The sequence below is a fragment of the Bubalus bubalis genome, chromosome 7 (genome assembly GCF_019923935.1).
Source record: "Bubalus bubalis isolate 160015118507 breed Murrah chromosome 7, NDDB_SH_1, whole genome shotgun sequence".
Taxonomy (NCBI): domain Eukaryota; kingdom Metazoa; phylum Chordata; class Mammalia; order Artiodactyla; family Bovidae; genus Bubalus; species Bubalus bubalis.
Window position 1 is genome coordinate 97,017,810 of NC_059163.1, and position 14,263 is coordinate 97,032,072.

General features: G+C 39.5%; 1 protein-coding gene across 8 annotated transcripts in view; it reads left to right on the forward strand.

Moving 5' to 3' along the window:
- Positions 1-14,263, forward strand: part of SLC9B2 (solute carrier family 9 member B2) — a 67,438-nt gene that overhangs the window by 31,567 nt on the left and 21,608 nt on the right. For all 8 annotated transcript variants that reach the window (XM_025290349.2, XM_025290352.2, XM_025290351.2 and 5 more), the window contains 5 exons: positions 433-575; positions 1,422-1,549; positions 3,631-3,806; positions 7,443-7,549; positions 9,474-9,623. In XM_025290349.2, the coding sequence (XP_025146134.1) occupies positions 433-575; positions 1,422-1,549; positions 3,631-3,806; positions 7,443-7,549; positions 9,474-9,623 (704 nt within the window). The remainder of the gene's footprint in view (positions 1-432; positions 576-1,421; positions 1,550-3,630; positions 3,807-7,442; positions 7,550-9,473; positions 9,624-14,263) is intronic.

Here is a 14,263-nt window from a genome sequence, read left to right on the forward strand (position 1 = left end):
AATAGAATCCATGTAGGTATTTATTGATATTTCTGGTAACCTGACATAGCCAATAATTTCAGAAGCTATTTGCTGTTTACACAGAGATGACTAAACTGGATGTTGTATTAAAAATTTTTTACATTTAGAATTTGATCACATTTTCCAAATACTGCATCCTGTTTCTCCCTTTCAGGTTCAGATTAGGAATTATTAATTATTCTAATCTGTTGTTTTAATCTGCACATTAAAACCTTACATTAGCTCCTCTAATTGATATTATTTTCATTTTTTTAGTTAAAAGTTTAACCTAATTTCACCTAACGAATAAGCAAAAAAGAAAGTATTGATATTACCTACCTAGGATTATGGGGTTGTCTCTTTCATAGCTAAAATGCCAAAACTTACTGCCTTTATTTGAAAACTAAAGAATTGTTGACCTCTCCATTCTAGGCATGCTGCTTGCTGGCTTTCTCATCAGAAATATCCCTGTCATCAGTGATAACATACAGATCAAGCACAAGTGGTCTTCTGCTTTGAGAAGCATAGCCCTGTCTGTCATACTGGTCCGCGCTGGCCTTGGACTTGATTCAAATGTACGAAGTACAGATTTCTAATTATTGACTAGGAATTTTGCTCCTTCACTACTGCCAGTATTTAGAATCACTGAGCTCTGGGAATGGGGGTGGATGCTGCATGACATTCTCAGGACAAGAGGAGAATCCATGCAGGACTGCTCCAGAAGATGTTGCCTATTCTTGCTTGGAGAAAAGTGGAGTTACTATGTGGCGACAACACCAAGAATAAAGATCCTCCACTTCTCTGACAGATATTGGTTGTAGTTATAGATGATGCTTGAGAGAGAGGAGATGTCATTTTTGGTGGGCAAAGCCTCATACAAGTTTTTAGGGCTGAGTACTGGCTCAAGAAACTGCCTTGTATATAGAATGAGTCTCAAGTATGGGTTTTATTAATGCTTTTTACATGTATGTTTTGATTGTGGGAATGAATATTTTGGGGGATAAAGGTTTTCACCCAAGCCTCATTTGGGGACCACAGATTATAAATAAAGCTAAACCTGAGAGGATTAAATCAGCTAGTGTGTGGATTATGAACATAGACACTGGAAGCGGCCTGCTTGGGTGCAAACCTAGATCCACAGCTCACTGATGTCATGATCTGAAGCCAAGCACTTTAATGTATGCCTTTTTGCATGAGGACATCTACAAAATGGGCATAATGATATTACCTGTATCATAGGGTGGCTGCTATGAGGAATAGATAAGCTTTCTCTAAACACTTAGAACACAGGATGTTCTAAGCAGAACATTCCCAGAAAATGTGTGATGATCTGAGTACACATTAATTGCAAAAGTAATTAAGGTCATAATCTCTGCAGGTCTTTAGAGAATTATTTTAATATGTCTGTGTTTATATTTCAGGCCCTGAAGAAGTTGAAGGGTGTTTGTGTAAGGTTATCCTTGGGTCCTTGTCTCACAGAGGCGTGTACATCTGCTGTCCTGGCCTACTTCCTCATGGGTTTACCATGGCAATGGGGATTCATGCTGGGGTAATTCATGATTTTGTTGTTGTTGTTGTATGAAAATATGCACAGACATTTTAGTGCTTTCACTGATTCCTTACAGGAGAACACATAATAGCATTTTCTTGAGGACATCAGAAAATACATCTCTGATGTTCTTCAGTTCAGTTCAGTTCAGTCAGTCGTGTTTGATTCTTTGTGACCCCATAGACTGCAGCTCACCAGGCCTCCCTGTCCATCACCAACTCCCAGAGTTTACTGAAACTCATGTCCATTGAGTCAGTGATGCCAGCCAACCATCTCATCCTCTGTCATCCCCTTCTCCTCCTGTCTTCAATCTTTGCCAGCATCAGGGTCTTTTCAAATGAGTCAGTTCTTCACATCAGGTGGCCAAAGTATTGGAGTTTCAGCTTCAGCATCAGTCCTTTCAATGAATATTCAGGACTGATTTCCTTTAGGATGGACTGGTTGGATCTCCTTGCAGTCCAAGGGACTCTCAAGAGTCTTCTCCAACACCACAGTTCAAAAGCATCGATTCTTCAGCTGATGTTCTGCTGCTGCTAAGTCACTTCAGTCGTGTCCGATTCTGTGTGACCCCATAGACGGCAGCCCACCAGGCTCCCCAGTCCCTGGGATTCTCCAGGCAAGAACACTGGAGTGGGTTGCCATTTCCTTCTCCAGTGCATGAAAGTGAAAAGTGCAAGTGAAGTCGCTCAGTCGTATCTGACTCTTAGCGACCCCATGGACTGCAGCCTACCAGGCTCCTCCATCCATGGGATATTACAGGCAAGAGTACTGGAGTGGGGTGCCATTGCCTTCTCCACAGCTGATGTTCTAGCATAATCTAAATATTAGCTGCAAAGTATAGTATGTGTAATAGTGTATGTCTAACTGTATGGGCTTCCCAAGTGGCGCAAGTGGTGAAGAATCCACCTGTTGATGCAGAAGATGTGGGTTTGATCCCTGGATTGGGAAGATCCCCTAGAGAAGGAAATTCAGCAATCCACTCCAGTATTCTTCCCTGGAAAATTCTATGGACAGAGGGGCCTAGCAGGCTACAGTCCTTGGAGTCTCAAAGAGTCAGACACAACCGAGCACACATGCAGAAAGAGCAAAGGTGTCTCACTTTTGCAGTGATTATAATAAACTATTGAAGAAATCATGATCTTTACTGTGTGACTCCTTGTTAGTGAGAGATATGCCAGGGGTCATCTGAGAGTCTGTACAAAGAATAAAAAATACAGTAACAGTGATCAACATTCAGCATTGTTTTCCTCCTCCTTCTGTCACAAGACTGTTTTGATTATGTGGTTAAGAGCCATGAGAAGCAAATAAATATGAAAGTACTTAGTAAGAATTTAGTAGACAAGAAGTAAATTCTTACTTCTCAGGGTTACGACCCTGGAGCTACATGGCTTGGATTCAAATCCCAGCTCTGTGACTTTGCATTACACAAATAACTTCTTTGTCAAGTCATTTAGCCTCTTTGTGCCGCAATTTACCCATTTGCAAAAATGAAGATAATTATTGTAAGTATTTCATGGAGTTATTGTGAGAATTAATTTGCTTAATATATATAAAATGCTTAAAATACTGTGTGGCACGCAGTAAGCTCTCTCAAATGCTTTCTGCTGTTTCTACTGCTCCCATGATGAGTATCCCAGTCAATGTCATTACAGCCTCCTCCTTCTAATCTATTTTATTTTACATACAAAGTCCTAGAATGCCTAATTTTAGTGAGTTCCAATTCAAAAAGTCTGTGTCTGTGTTTTTCAGACCTCATACCATGAATGGTTTTTTGTTTTCCTTTTTTAAAAAAAGATTCCTGGGGCATAACTCCAATAGGTCTTTTATAACACTCATAAATGTATATATTTTTAGGCAACCTACGTAATTCCAATATAGATTATCCATAGCCACACTTTGAAAAAGTGTTCTGTGGAACTTGTATGCGTGCATATGTTTCTGGTTTGGTTCTTTGCTGCCATCTGAAAGGCTATAGTTTTCCAAAGTATAATCTTTAAAAGAGTAGTGGGCGCTATAATTTTAATAACAATGGCAACAGTAGTAAGATACTGTCATAAATGCCTAAAGCACTGCCTGCTTAGTTTTGTTTTAGGTGCTGTGTCTCCAGCTGTCGTGGTGCCTTCGATGCTCCTTTTGCAGGAAGGAGGTTATGGTGTTGAGAAAGGCATCCCCACCTTACTCATGGCTGCTGGCAGCTTCGATGACATTCTGGCCATCACTGGCTTCAACACCTGCCTGGGCATGGCCTTCTCCACAGGTACACCAATCCATTCACAACGTGCTGTTCCCTCATGCTCTAAAGACATAGGTTATGATGTTATGAGCATGGCATCGTTGCTTGATAAAGGCATCTTAGAAAAAGTCACCTCCCGAGAGTTAGTTCCATTCCTAAGACAGGACCAGTAGCTTCCTGTCTTTACTCTCTTCACCATCTAGACAGAAACTGCTCAAGCAGTCTGGTAAGTTCAGTAAGGGGAGATTCAAATTTTCAGAGTTTAAAGAAGGATTAGAACAGCTTTTGCTTGGAGCCTCTGGGAAAGTTCAGTCTTGGAGACCTCACACAAGGGATGAGGAGATTTTCAAGGAGCGCAATAACAGAGAGCAGGCCAAGTGGAAGAAACAGCACTCTTCTAAAATAGGAACAGTTTTAACATTTTATGTGTAATAGCAGCAAATGATTTTAATGGGTATCTTTTTAATACTCAGTGTTTGATATGGACACATTATATTTTAAGTAGTAATAAAAAAAGAAGGCATTTTTTTCTCTCCCAGTATTTAAGACTTTCACTCTCCTTTGGTGCTGCATAAATTTAAGTTCATTTTTTAATCCATGTCCAAGGTTGGGAGATAAGATTTGTGGTTTCATACTATTGGCAAAATGTAGTTGTAGCTTAATTGTAATTATCTTCAGATTATCTCACAGGAACACACCTTAGAAGGTCATGGATTTTCAGGCTCTCCACCCTGCTGTAGTTATTGTCTTTTTTTTGTTTGTTTGTTTGATTACATATGATTTCTGCCGATTACCTAGAACTTCATCTCTTCCTGTTGCCCCAAAGTTGTCAAATATATACACTCCCTGCCCTATGTCATGGGAACATTCATCTTGTCAAAACATGGCTTTCATAAGGTTACCTTCCTGTTTAAGAATCAATGAGGGGGACTTCCCTGGTGGCCTAGTGGTTAAGACTCCACCCTTCCAATGCAGGAGGTATGGGTTCAATCTCTAGTTGGAGAACTAAAATCCCACATGCTGTGTGGTGCAGCCAAAAAAAAAAAAAAAAAAAAAAATACAAGAAGGATTCCCACTTACCTATTAAGTCAGATCTATACTTTGTCTCTTTTCATTCTGCTGTACCTATCCAGAAGTATGTTCTCATTGTTTTCCTGGTATATACATCTTTAAAATAATGGTTGTCAGCCTCAGCTGCACACTAGTATTACCTGGGGAGTTTTTTAAAATACTCATGTTAGGTACCACCTTTAGGCCAATTAAATCAGAACCTCTGGGAATGGAAACCATGGCTTTAGAGTTTGCATTAGAATCCCAGGGGATGGTAAAGAGCAGGGCAAGGAGAGCAATGAGGAGGGTCTGCAAGGCTGGGGGCTGTGGATAGCCTGAACAACCTTCGCAGTCAGCAATGCTGTGCCTCCTCAGCCGTGCCGCACGAAGTGTGGTCCTTAGGCCTTTTGAATGGAAACTCCCTGCAGTCTCTCTACAATGTGGATCCCAAGCCTTGTCAGATTTACTAAATCAGAATTACCAGAGGCAGGACATAAGAAGTCTTTTTTTAAACAACCTTACTTTATCAGAGCCTGGAGGAGGGCACGGCAACCCATTCCAGTACTCTTGCCTGAAGAATCCCATGGACAGAGGAGCCTGGCAGGCTACAGTCCATGGGATCACAAAGACTCAGACATGACTGAAGTGACTTAGCATGCATGCACACACTATATCAGACACTGAAACTAATTGGTTCCTTTCTACACATTTATAGTAAATTGAAAATATATAGTAAATTATTTATCATATTAGCTCAAGGCTTGGGCTACTACCCCAGCTAGATGCTTGTGTCAGTCACACCATTACCTAACAGAGAGCTGTCCTGCTAAACAAAAATCACTACAGAGGTTAAGTTTTTTGTTTTGTTTTTTTGGCTGCACCATGTGGCTTATGGGATCTTAGTTCCTGGACCAGGTATTGAACTCAGGCCCTCAGCAAAGAAAGTGCAGAGTTTTAACCACTGTACCACCATGGAATTCTCTCTCTCTCTCTCTCTCTCTCTTTTTTTTTAATAAGAGATGATTAAAACTGTAGAGGAGGAAAAGATGCTTCCCCTCTACTGATCCTGGGTTCATTGACTGGGACCCAGTAAATCAGACTGACCAAAGACAGATTAACAAGAGAAACGCAGTTTATTAGCCTGTGCGTCATGCTTACACACAGGAGTAGACGGTGCTGAGTAACTTGGGATGGTTAGAATTGGGGTTTCTATAGCATCTTAGCAAACAACAATAATTTTGTAGAGAAATGCAAGATAAACGAAAAGGACTTTGAGCTTTTAGAGGCAACAAATTGTGAAAAGGCAAATACATGAGCAAACTATGGTTAGATAAGGGCTGATTTAGCAGTTTGTTATGTAGATTCCTCTGGTGCTGTCCCTGGGATGATTAGGGTTCCCTGTTGCCTTGGTGGTTAACTTCTGTCTCTCCTGATAGAGAGGCGAGAGGGACAGCTTTACACATTCATATCCTGCTTTTAAAAGCAAATAGAGAAAAGGCAGAGAACTTACCTTGTATCTGATTCTTCCCAGTTGCCTTCAGCTCAAAATAATCGTTATGCCAAAGTGACATACTTTGGGGTGACATATTCTGTACCTGAAACTACAATAATAAGAAACCACATAACTCGTTGGTACACATTTCCTTAGGACAGTATGTGAGAAGGGCTTTATATGTTGAGCAGTTTTAGTATAATTTTCTCCACAGTGTGCTAGCAAAGATTTTTTTAAAGTTTCCGAAACCCTGTTTGCTATGGGGGAAAATATAGTTTACTTACCTCTATATTATGTTATTTCAAAGAGCCTAAGCAACAAAGGCTCTTCCAAGAGCAGTTTCAAAAATAATTTATTTTCAGATTTACTCTTAGAAATAATATTTGAGAAGGGGCAAGTCCCCTACACTCACTGTAGTAAGAAAAGATGTTTTACTTTAATTGCCAGAGTCTTATGTTACCATGAGGCCTTCCCTGGTGGCTCAGATGGTAGAGTCTGCGTACAATGTAGGAAACCCCAGTTAGATCCCTAGGCCAGGGAAGATCTCCTGGAGAAGGAAATGGCAACCCACTCCAGCATTTTTGCCTGGAAAATCCCACGGATAGAGGAGCCTTGCAGCCTACAGTCCATGGGGTCGCAAAGAGTCAGACACAACTAACTAATAATTTTTATAAGTTACTATATTCTATACATATTAGAGCTACTAAAATCAATGTGCATTTATTATTAAAATATCAAGCTCTTAAATGGAAGTTTAAATACTAGATCTGTCTACTCACAGCCTACGCATATAATACAATAGAACAAAGCCCTGATTCGTGAGTTTTATCTTTCATATTTTCTTAGTAAATAATAAATTAAGTAAATTTATACTGAAGTAAGCATAGATAAGGGTGCACAACTCATAACTTATGCCCGTTTTAAAATCAATCTCCAGTAATATGCATACTTTCCTTAATATAGGCCCATTTAATTAGACACTTGAAGAATGTGGAGAGCAGGAAATATCTGTAAATTTTTCCTTGTATGTAGTTATATGCTTTATGTTAATGATTAAACTCTGTGTGTTTATAGATTTAGAATTCTGGCTGAAGTTTTTCTTTTTATGTGTTTTTAAGGCTCCACAGTTTTTAATGTTCTCAAAGGCGTTTTGGAGGTGATCATTGGTGTGGTGACTGGGTTGGTTCTTGGATTTTTTATTCAGTATTTTCCAAGCAGTGACCAGGTAAGAAATAATCTGTGAGCACGTTGTGCTGCAAAGTGTCATTAGAGAAGCATTCTAGAATACTTTCCTGAAAGCTGATGTGAAGTATGTGATTTAGAAAATGGTTCACTGTTTTAACTCTGCTCATTGCAATATCAGTGCTGTCCATGAGCTTTTGAAGAGGGTTAGATGTGTAAGGCTTGTAAGACAGTCCTGGAATTTTTTTCTCCAACTTATATTCTGTATGCTTCAAATTCTACTGCAAAACAAATAACATCAGTTCTAAAATACTGTAATACATATCTTTGTATTTATTTTAATTTTATTTTTGAATTTTAATTTTATTATTATTCATGATACTTAGCTAAATTAAGATATAAAATGGCTTTGGGGGCCTCTTTTTTAATATCAAAATGCCTTAGATTCTAAAACTATCAAACAGACCTAACATCTCATCATAATATAGTCCAGTATTTCTCACCAAAGATATCAAAGTTCCTTACTGTACACCATGATTTCTTAATAGTAGCAATGATTTTGTTTCCTTTACTCTCCTAAGTCTCTTAGAATAGATAAAGATTAAAAGTCTTTTTTCCCCACAAGTACTGGCATTATTTTGAGATTTCAGGGCATTTTGAATAGAATTAGAAACTTACCTAAACTAGAACTTGAAGTAAGAACATCAAAACTATCATTACTAGAATGTATGTTGGTTTGAATTTTTACTGTGTTCCAAAAAACTCCATTTGAAATTGTCTGTAAAAGATTTTATGAGTGAATAAAGGAAAATCATAGAATTTTCTAATGAAACAATAAAAAAAAAGTGAAAATAATAGCTTACTCACTGTGTATAAAGTGGTGTGGTATGTACAATAAGGTGCCACGGATTCAATAGAGCAGCCACTAGCTGTACGTGACCACCACGGGTATAGAACAGGGTGGGATGTGTGTAGACATACAGCTGATTCACTTTGTTGTGCAGCAGAAATTAACACAACGTTGTAAAGCAATTATACTCCAGGGATAAAGTTAAAAACAAAAAGAACACTACTGCAGACAATGCAGATACAGAAATGTCCATCATCACTGAATGTTCTGTTGTAAAGTGCTGATCTAGGGCACTCCATACAATAACTCATGAAACGAGTACTAATAATATGACCATTTTACCGATGAGGAAATTGAGGCTTAAAGATGAGGGACTTAAGCAAGGTCACACAGCTAGAAAGCAGTGGAGCTGGGAATGAACCAGGTGACCCACCACCAGAGCCTGCATGCCTCCAAGCCAAGCACTTCTAGAAGCCTGCCTGCCTTCTAAAGTGATCAAGAAGTTTAAAAGGCCGAAGAGGGAAAAGTGAAAGGAAAGAGGTACACATTTCTAAGACTTTAGAAATCAACAACAAAAAACTACTCTCACTTTACAGTCTCTTAAGCTTCTTGGTATTCAAAGACTTAGAAATAAAAACCAAGAAAGCATCAAATTAAAGAGTGAACAGAGAGCCTAAAAATCATAGAGATGGCATATCTTTAGCCTTCACAGAATCCCTGTGATGTAACTGCTTTTTGGGAAAGAGGAAGAAAATCTTGGAGAGTTTAAGTAACATGGCCAGCCACACACTCCAGTGGTGCCAAAGCTAAAATTTTAACCCCGGACTCTCTGTCCCCAAAGCCCTTGTGCTTTTTTCTGCTGTTGCATTTAGCCCTGAGAAGTTCTGCTTTGATAACTGCAGAGAAGGATGGCTGGTATTCCTGGGAGAGGAACCTACATTTATACATCTGCTGACTCTACTTTTACTAAGGAAAGGAAAGTAAATATTATGCCACACACTTATGTGCTCAGACACAGACATATTTATTTTCTACTAAGTCCTCAATGTGGAAAAATCAATAATTAGAAATCAGTTGCACGAAATAACTAAGCTAACCACCCTTTTTCCTCCTCTAGGACAAGCTTGTGTGGAAGAGAGCATTCCTGGTCTTGGGGCTGTCTGTGCTGGCTGTGTTCAGCAGCACATATTTTGGTTTCCCTGGCTCAGGAGGACTGTGCACGCTGGTCACAGCTTTCCTTGCGGGCAGAGGATGGGCCAGCACAAAGGTGAATTCATCTTAAGCTCTTTTGCTCACAGTTACTTTCTGATGAGATTAATTTTTCTTTCCAGATATGTTCTTACCATCAAATTAATGAAATTGCTTAGTCATAAAAGCTAGTTTCTATGCATTTGTAAACGTATACTTGAGTTCAGACATGCACATACTTTTCCCTTTACATACAAAACTATAACTTAATGTCTTTACTTAAAACACATATACTTACTTAGAACATCACATCAGATCAGATCAGTCGCTCAGTCATGTCCGACTCTTTGCAACCCCATGAATCGCAGCACGCCAGGCCTCCCTGTCCATCACCAACTCCCGGAGTTTACTCAGACTCATGTCCATCAAGTCAGTGATGCCATCCAGCCATCTCATCCTCTGTCCTCCCCTTCTCTTCCTGCCCCTAATGCTTCCCAGCATCAGAGTCTTTTCCAATGAGTCAACTCTTCGCATGAGGTGGCCAAAGTACTGGAGTCTCAGCTTGAGCATCATTCCTTCCAAAGAAATCCCAGGGCTGATCTCCTTCAGAATGGACTGGTTGGATCTCCTTGCCATCTAAGGCACTCTCAAGAGTCTTCTCCAACACCACAGTTCAAAAGCATCAATTCTTCGGCGCTCAGCCTTCTTCACAGTCCAACTCTCACATCCATACATGACCACAGGAAAAACCATAGCCTTGACTAGACGAACCTTTGTTGGCAAAGTAATGTCTCTGCTTTTGAATATGCTATCTAGGTTGGTCATAACTTTCCTTCCAAGGAGTAAGCGTCTTTTAATTTCATGGCTGCAGTCACCATCTGTAGTGATTTTGGAGCCCAGAAAAATAAAGTCTGACACTGTTTCTACTGTTTCCCCATCTATTTCCCATAAAGTGGTGGGACCGGATGCCATGATCTTCGTTTTCTGAATGTTGAGCTTTAAGCCAACTTTTTCACTCTCCATTTTCACTTTCATCAAGAGGCTTTTGAGTTCCTCTTCACTTTCTGCCATAAGGGTGGTGTCATCTGCATATCTGAGGTTATTGATATTTCCCCCGGCAATCTTGATTCCAGTTTGTGTTTCTTCCAGTCCAGCGTTTCTCATGATGTACTCTGCATATAAGTTAAATAAACAGGGTGACAATATACAGCCTTGACAAACTCCTTTTCCTATTTGGAACCAGTCTGTTGTTCCATGTCCAGTTCTAACTGTTGCTTCCTGAACTGCATACAGATTTCTCAAGAGGCAGATCAGGTGGTCTGGTATTCCCATCTCTTTCAGAATTTTCCACAGTTTATTGTGATCCACACAGTCAAAGGCTTTGGCATAGTCAATAAAGCAGAAATAGATGTTTTTCTGGAACTCTCTTGCTTTTTCTATGATCCAGCGGATATTGGCAATTTGATCTCTGGTTCCTCTGCCTTTTCTAAAACCAGCTTGAACATCAGGAAGTTCATGGTTCACATATTGCTGAAGTCTGGCTTGGAGAATTTTGAGCATTACTTTACTAGCATGTGAGATGAGTGCAATTGTGCGGTAGTTTGAGCATTCTTTGGCATTGCCTTTCTTTGGGATTGGAATGAAAACTGACCTTTTCCAGTCCTGTGTCCACTGCTGAGTTTTCCCAATTTGCTGGCATATTGAGTGCAGCACTTTCACAGCATTATCTTTCAGGATTTGAAAGAGCTCAACTGGAATGCCATGACCTCCGCTAGCTTTGTTCGTAGTGATGCTTTCTAAGGCCCACTTGACTTCACATCCCAGGATGTCTGGCTCTAGGTGAGTGATCACACCATCGTGATTATCTGGGTCATGAAGATCTTTTTTGTACAGTTCTTCTGTGTATTCTTGCCACCTCTTCTTAATATCTTCTGCTTCGGTTAGGTCCATACCATTTCTGTCCTTTATCGAGCCCATCTTTGCATGAAATGTTCCCTTGGTATCTCTAATTTTCTTGAAGAGAACCCTAGTCTTTCCCATTCTGTTGTTTTCCTCTATTTCTTTGCATTGGTCGCTGAAGAAGGCTTTCTTATCTCTTCTTGCTATTCTTCGAAACTCTGCATTCAGATGTTTATATCTTTTCTTTTCTGCTTTGCTTTTCGCTTGTCTTCTTTTCACAGCTATTTGTAAGGCCTCCCCAGACAGACATTTTGCTTTTTTGCATTTCTTTTCAATGGGAATGGTCTTGATCCCTGTCTTCTGTACTATGTCACGAACCTCATTCCATAGTTCATCAGGCACTCTATCTATCAGATCTAGTCCCTTAAATCTATTTCTCACTTCCACTGTATAATCATAAGGGATTTGATTTAGGTCATACCTGAATGGTCTAGTGGTTTTCCCTACTTTCTTCAATTTAAGTCTGAATTTGGCAATAAGGAGTTCATGGTCTGAGCCACAGTCAGCTCCTGGTCTTGTTTTTGCTGACTGTATAGCGCTTTTCCATCTTTGGCTGCAAAGAATATAATCAATCTGATTTCAGTGTTGACCATCTGGTGATGTCCATGTATAGAGTCTTCTCTTGTGTTGTTGGAAGAGGGTGTTTGTTATGACCAGTGCATTTTCTTGGCAAAACTCTATTAGCCTTTGCCCTGCTTCATTCCGTATTCCAAGGCCAAATTTGCCTGTTACTCCAGATGTATCTTGACTTCCTACTTTTGCATTCCAGTCCCCTATAATGAAAAGGACATCTTTTTTGGGTGTTAGTTCTAAAAGGTCTTGTAGGTCTTCATAGAACCATTCAACTTCAGCTTCTTCAGCATTACTGGTTGGGGCATAGACTTGGATTACTGTGATATTGAATGGAAATGAACAGAGATCATTCTGTCGTTTTTGAGATTGCATCCAAGTACTGCATTTCGGACTCTTTTGTTGACCTGATGGCCACTCCATTTCTTCTGAGGGTTTCCTGCCCGCAGTAGTAGATATAATGGTCATCTGAGTTAAATTCACCCATTCCAGTCCATTTCAGTTTGCTGATTCCTAGAATGTCGACATTCACTCTTGCCATCTCTTGTTTGACCACTTCCAATTTGCCTTGATTCATGGACCTGACATTCCAGGTTCGCACATCTTGGTCCTATTTCCATGCTGCCTTCCTTATCCTATGTAAGTGCTGCAGAGTATTACACTATATGGTTGTTCTAGTAGTAGTGTTAGTCACTAAGTCGTGTCTAACTCATTGCAACTCCATGGACTCAAGCCCTCCAGGCTCCTCTGTCCATGGGATTTCCCAGGCAAGAATACTGGAGTGAGTTGCCATTTCCTTCTCTAGGGGATAGTTGTGCTAAAGTCTATTTATTTGCTCTCCCTCTAACAGACATTAGATCATTTCTAATTTTCTAAGGTTAAAAAAAATGCTTCAGTAAAATGCCCTTGCATATACTATATTTCATGAACGCTGGGACACTATCCAGTCTTATTATTTTGCATGCTATCAAGAAAGAAAAATAATGCTTCCAATTAAACTATGATGTAACATCCTAACATCTTAAATATTCAGTGAGAAGAAATTTAACAAATTACAGCATATTATTGAGTTTATAAGATAGGTTTCTAGAAATAGGATTGCTCTTTGAAAGACTGCACATGATATGATAATATCAATTTGCCCCTTTAAAAGACTGTACCAAAAATAAAAAATAAAAAAAAAAATAAAAGACTGTACCAATGTACATTCTCACCAATAGCATATGAGAGAATCTACTTCTCTGATCCATTTTCAGTCATCAGATACTGTGCTAATCTAATGGGTGAGAAATGTACCTCATTGCTGATCCAGTTGTATTTCTTTATGAGTGAAACTAATCATCTTTTCATATATTCACTAGCCAGTGTATTCAAAAGCTTATGCCTGTTTTCTGTAACATTTTCAGGACTTCCCTGGTGGTCCAGTGGTTAAGACTCCACACTGCCAATTCAGGGGGTGAAGGTTCAATCCATGGTCAGGACACTAGATCCCACATGCTGTGCAGCACATGCAAAAGGTTAAAAAAAAAAAAGATTGCTTTGGTTTTTTTTTCCCCATTTTCAAGATCATTAAGATTATTTGTTTTCTTTTTTTAGTCCTTTGATAGAACTTTTTTTTACAAATTGGAGGGTAATCGCTTTACAATGTTATATTAGTTTCTGCTGTACAACAATGTGAATCAGCTATGAGTATGAAAGTAAAAGTGTTAGTTGTTCAGTCATGTCTGACTCTTTGCGACCCTGTGGATTGTAGCCCACCAGATTCCTCTGTCCATGGGATTCTCCAGGCAAGAATACTGGAGTGCCATCCCCTTCTCCAGGGGATCTTCCCGACCCAGGGATCTAACCCAGGTCTCCTGCATGGCAGGCAGACGCTTTACCATCTGAGCCACCATAAACTCCATAAACAGCCATAAGTATATAGTTATTCATTTTATTAATATGTATTATGGAAATTAGATGATTGCTATTTATTTATTTTGATACATTTTTGTAGATTTAACCTTGACAGGATCATATGCTATTCAGTTTAATGAAGAAATTAGATATATGTCAGTTCAGTTCAGCTCAGTCACTCAGTCATGTCTGATTCTTTGCTACCCCATGGACTGCAGTACGCCAGGCTTCCGTGTCCATCACCAACTCTCGGAGCTTGCTCAAACTCACATCCATCGAGTCGGTGATACCATC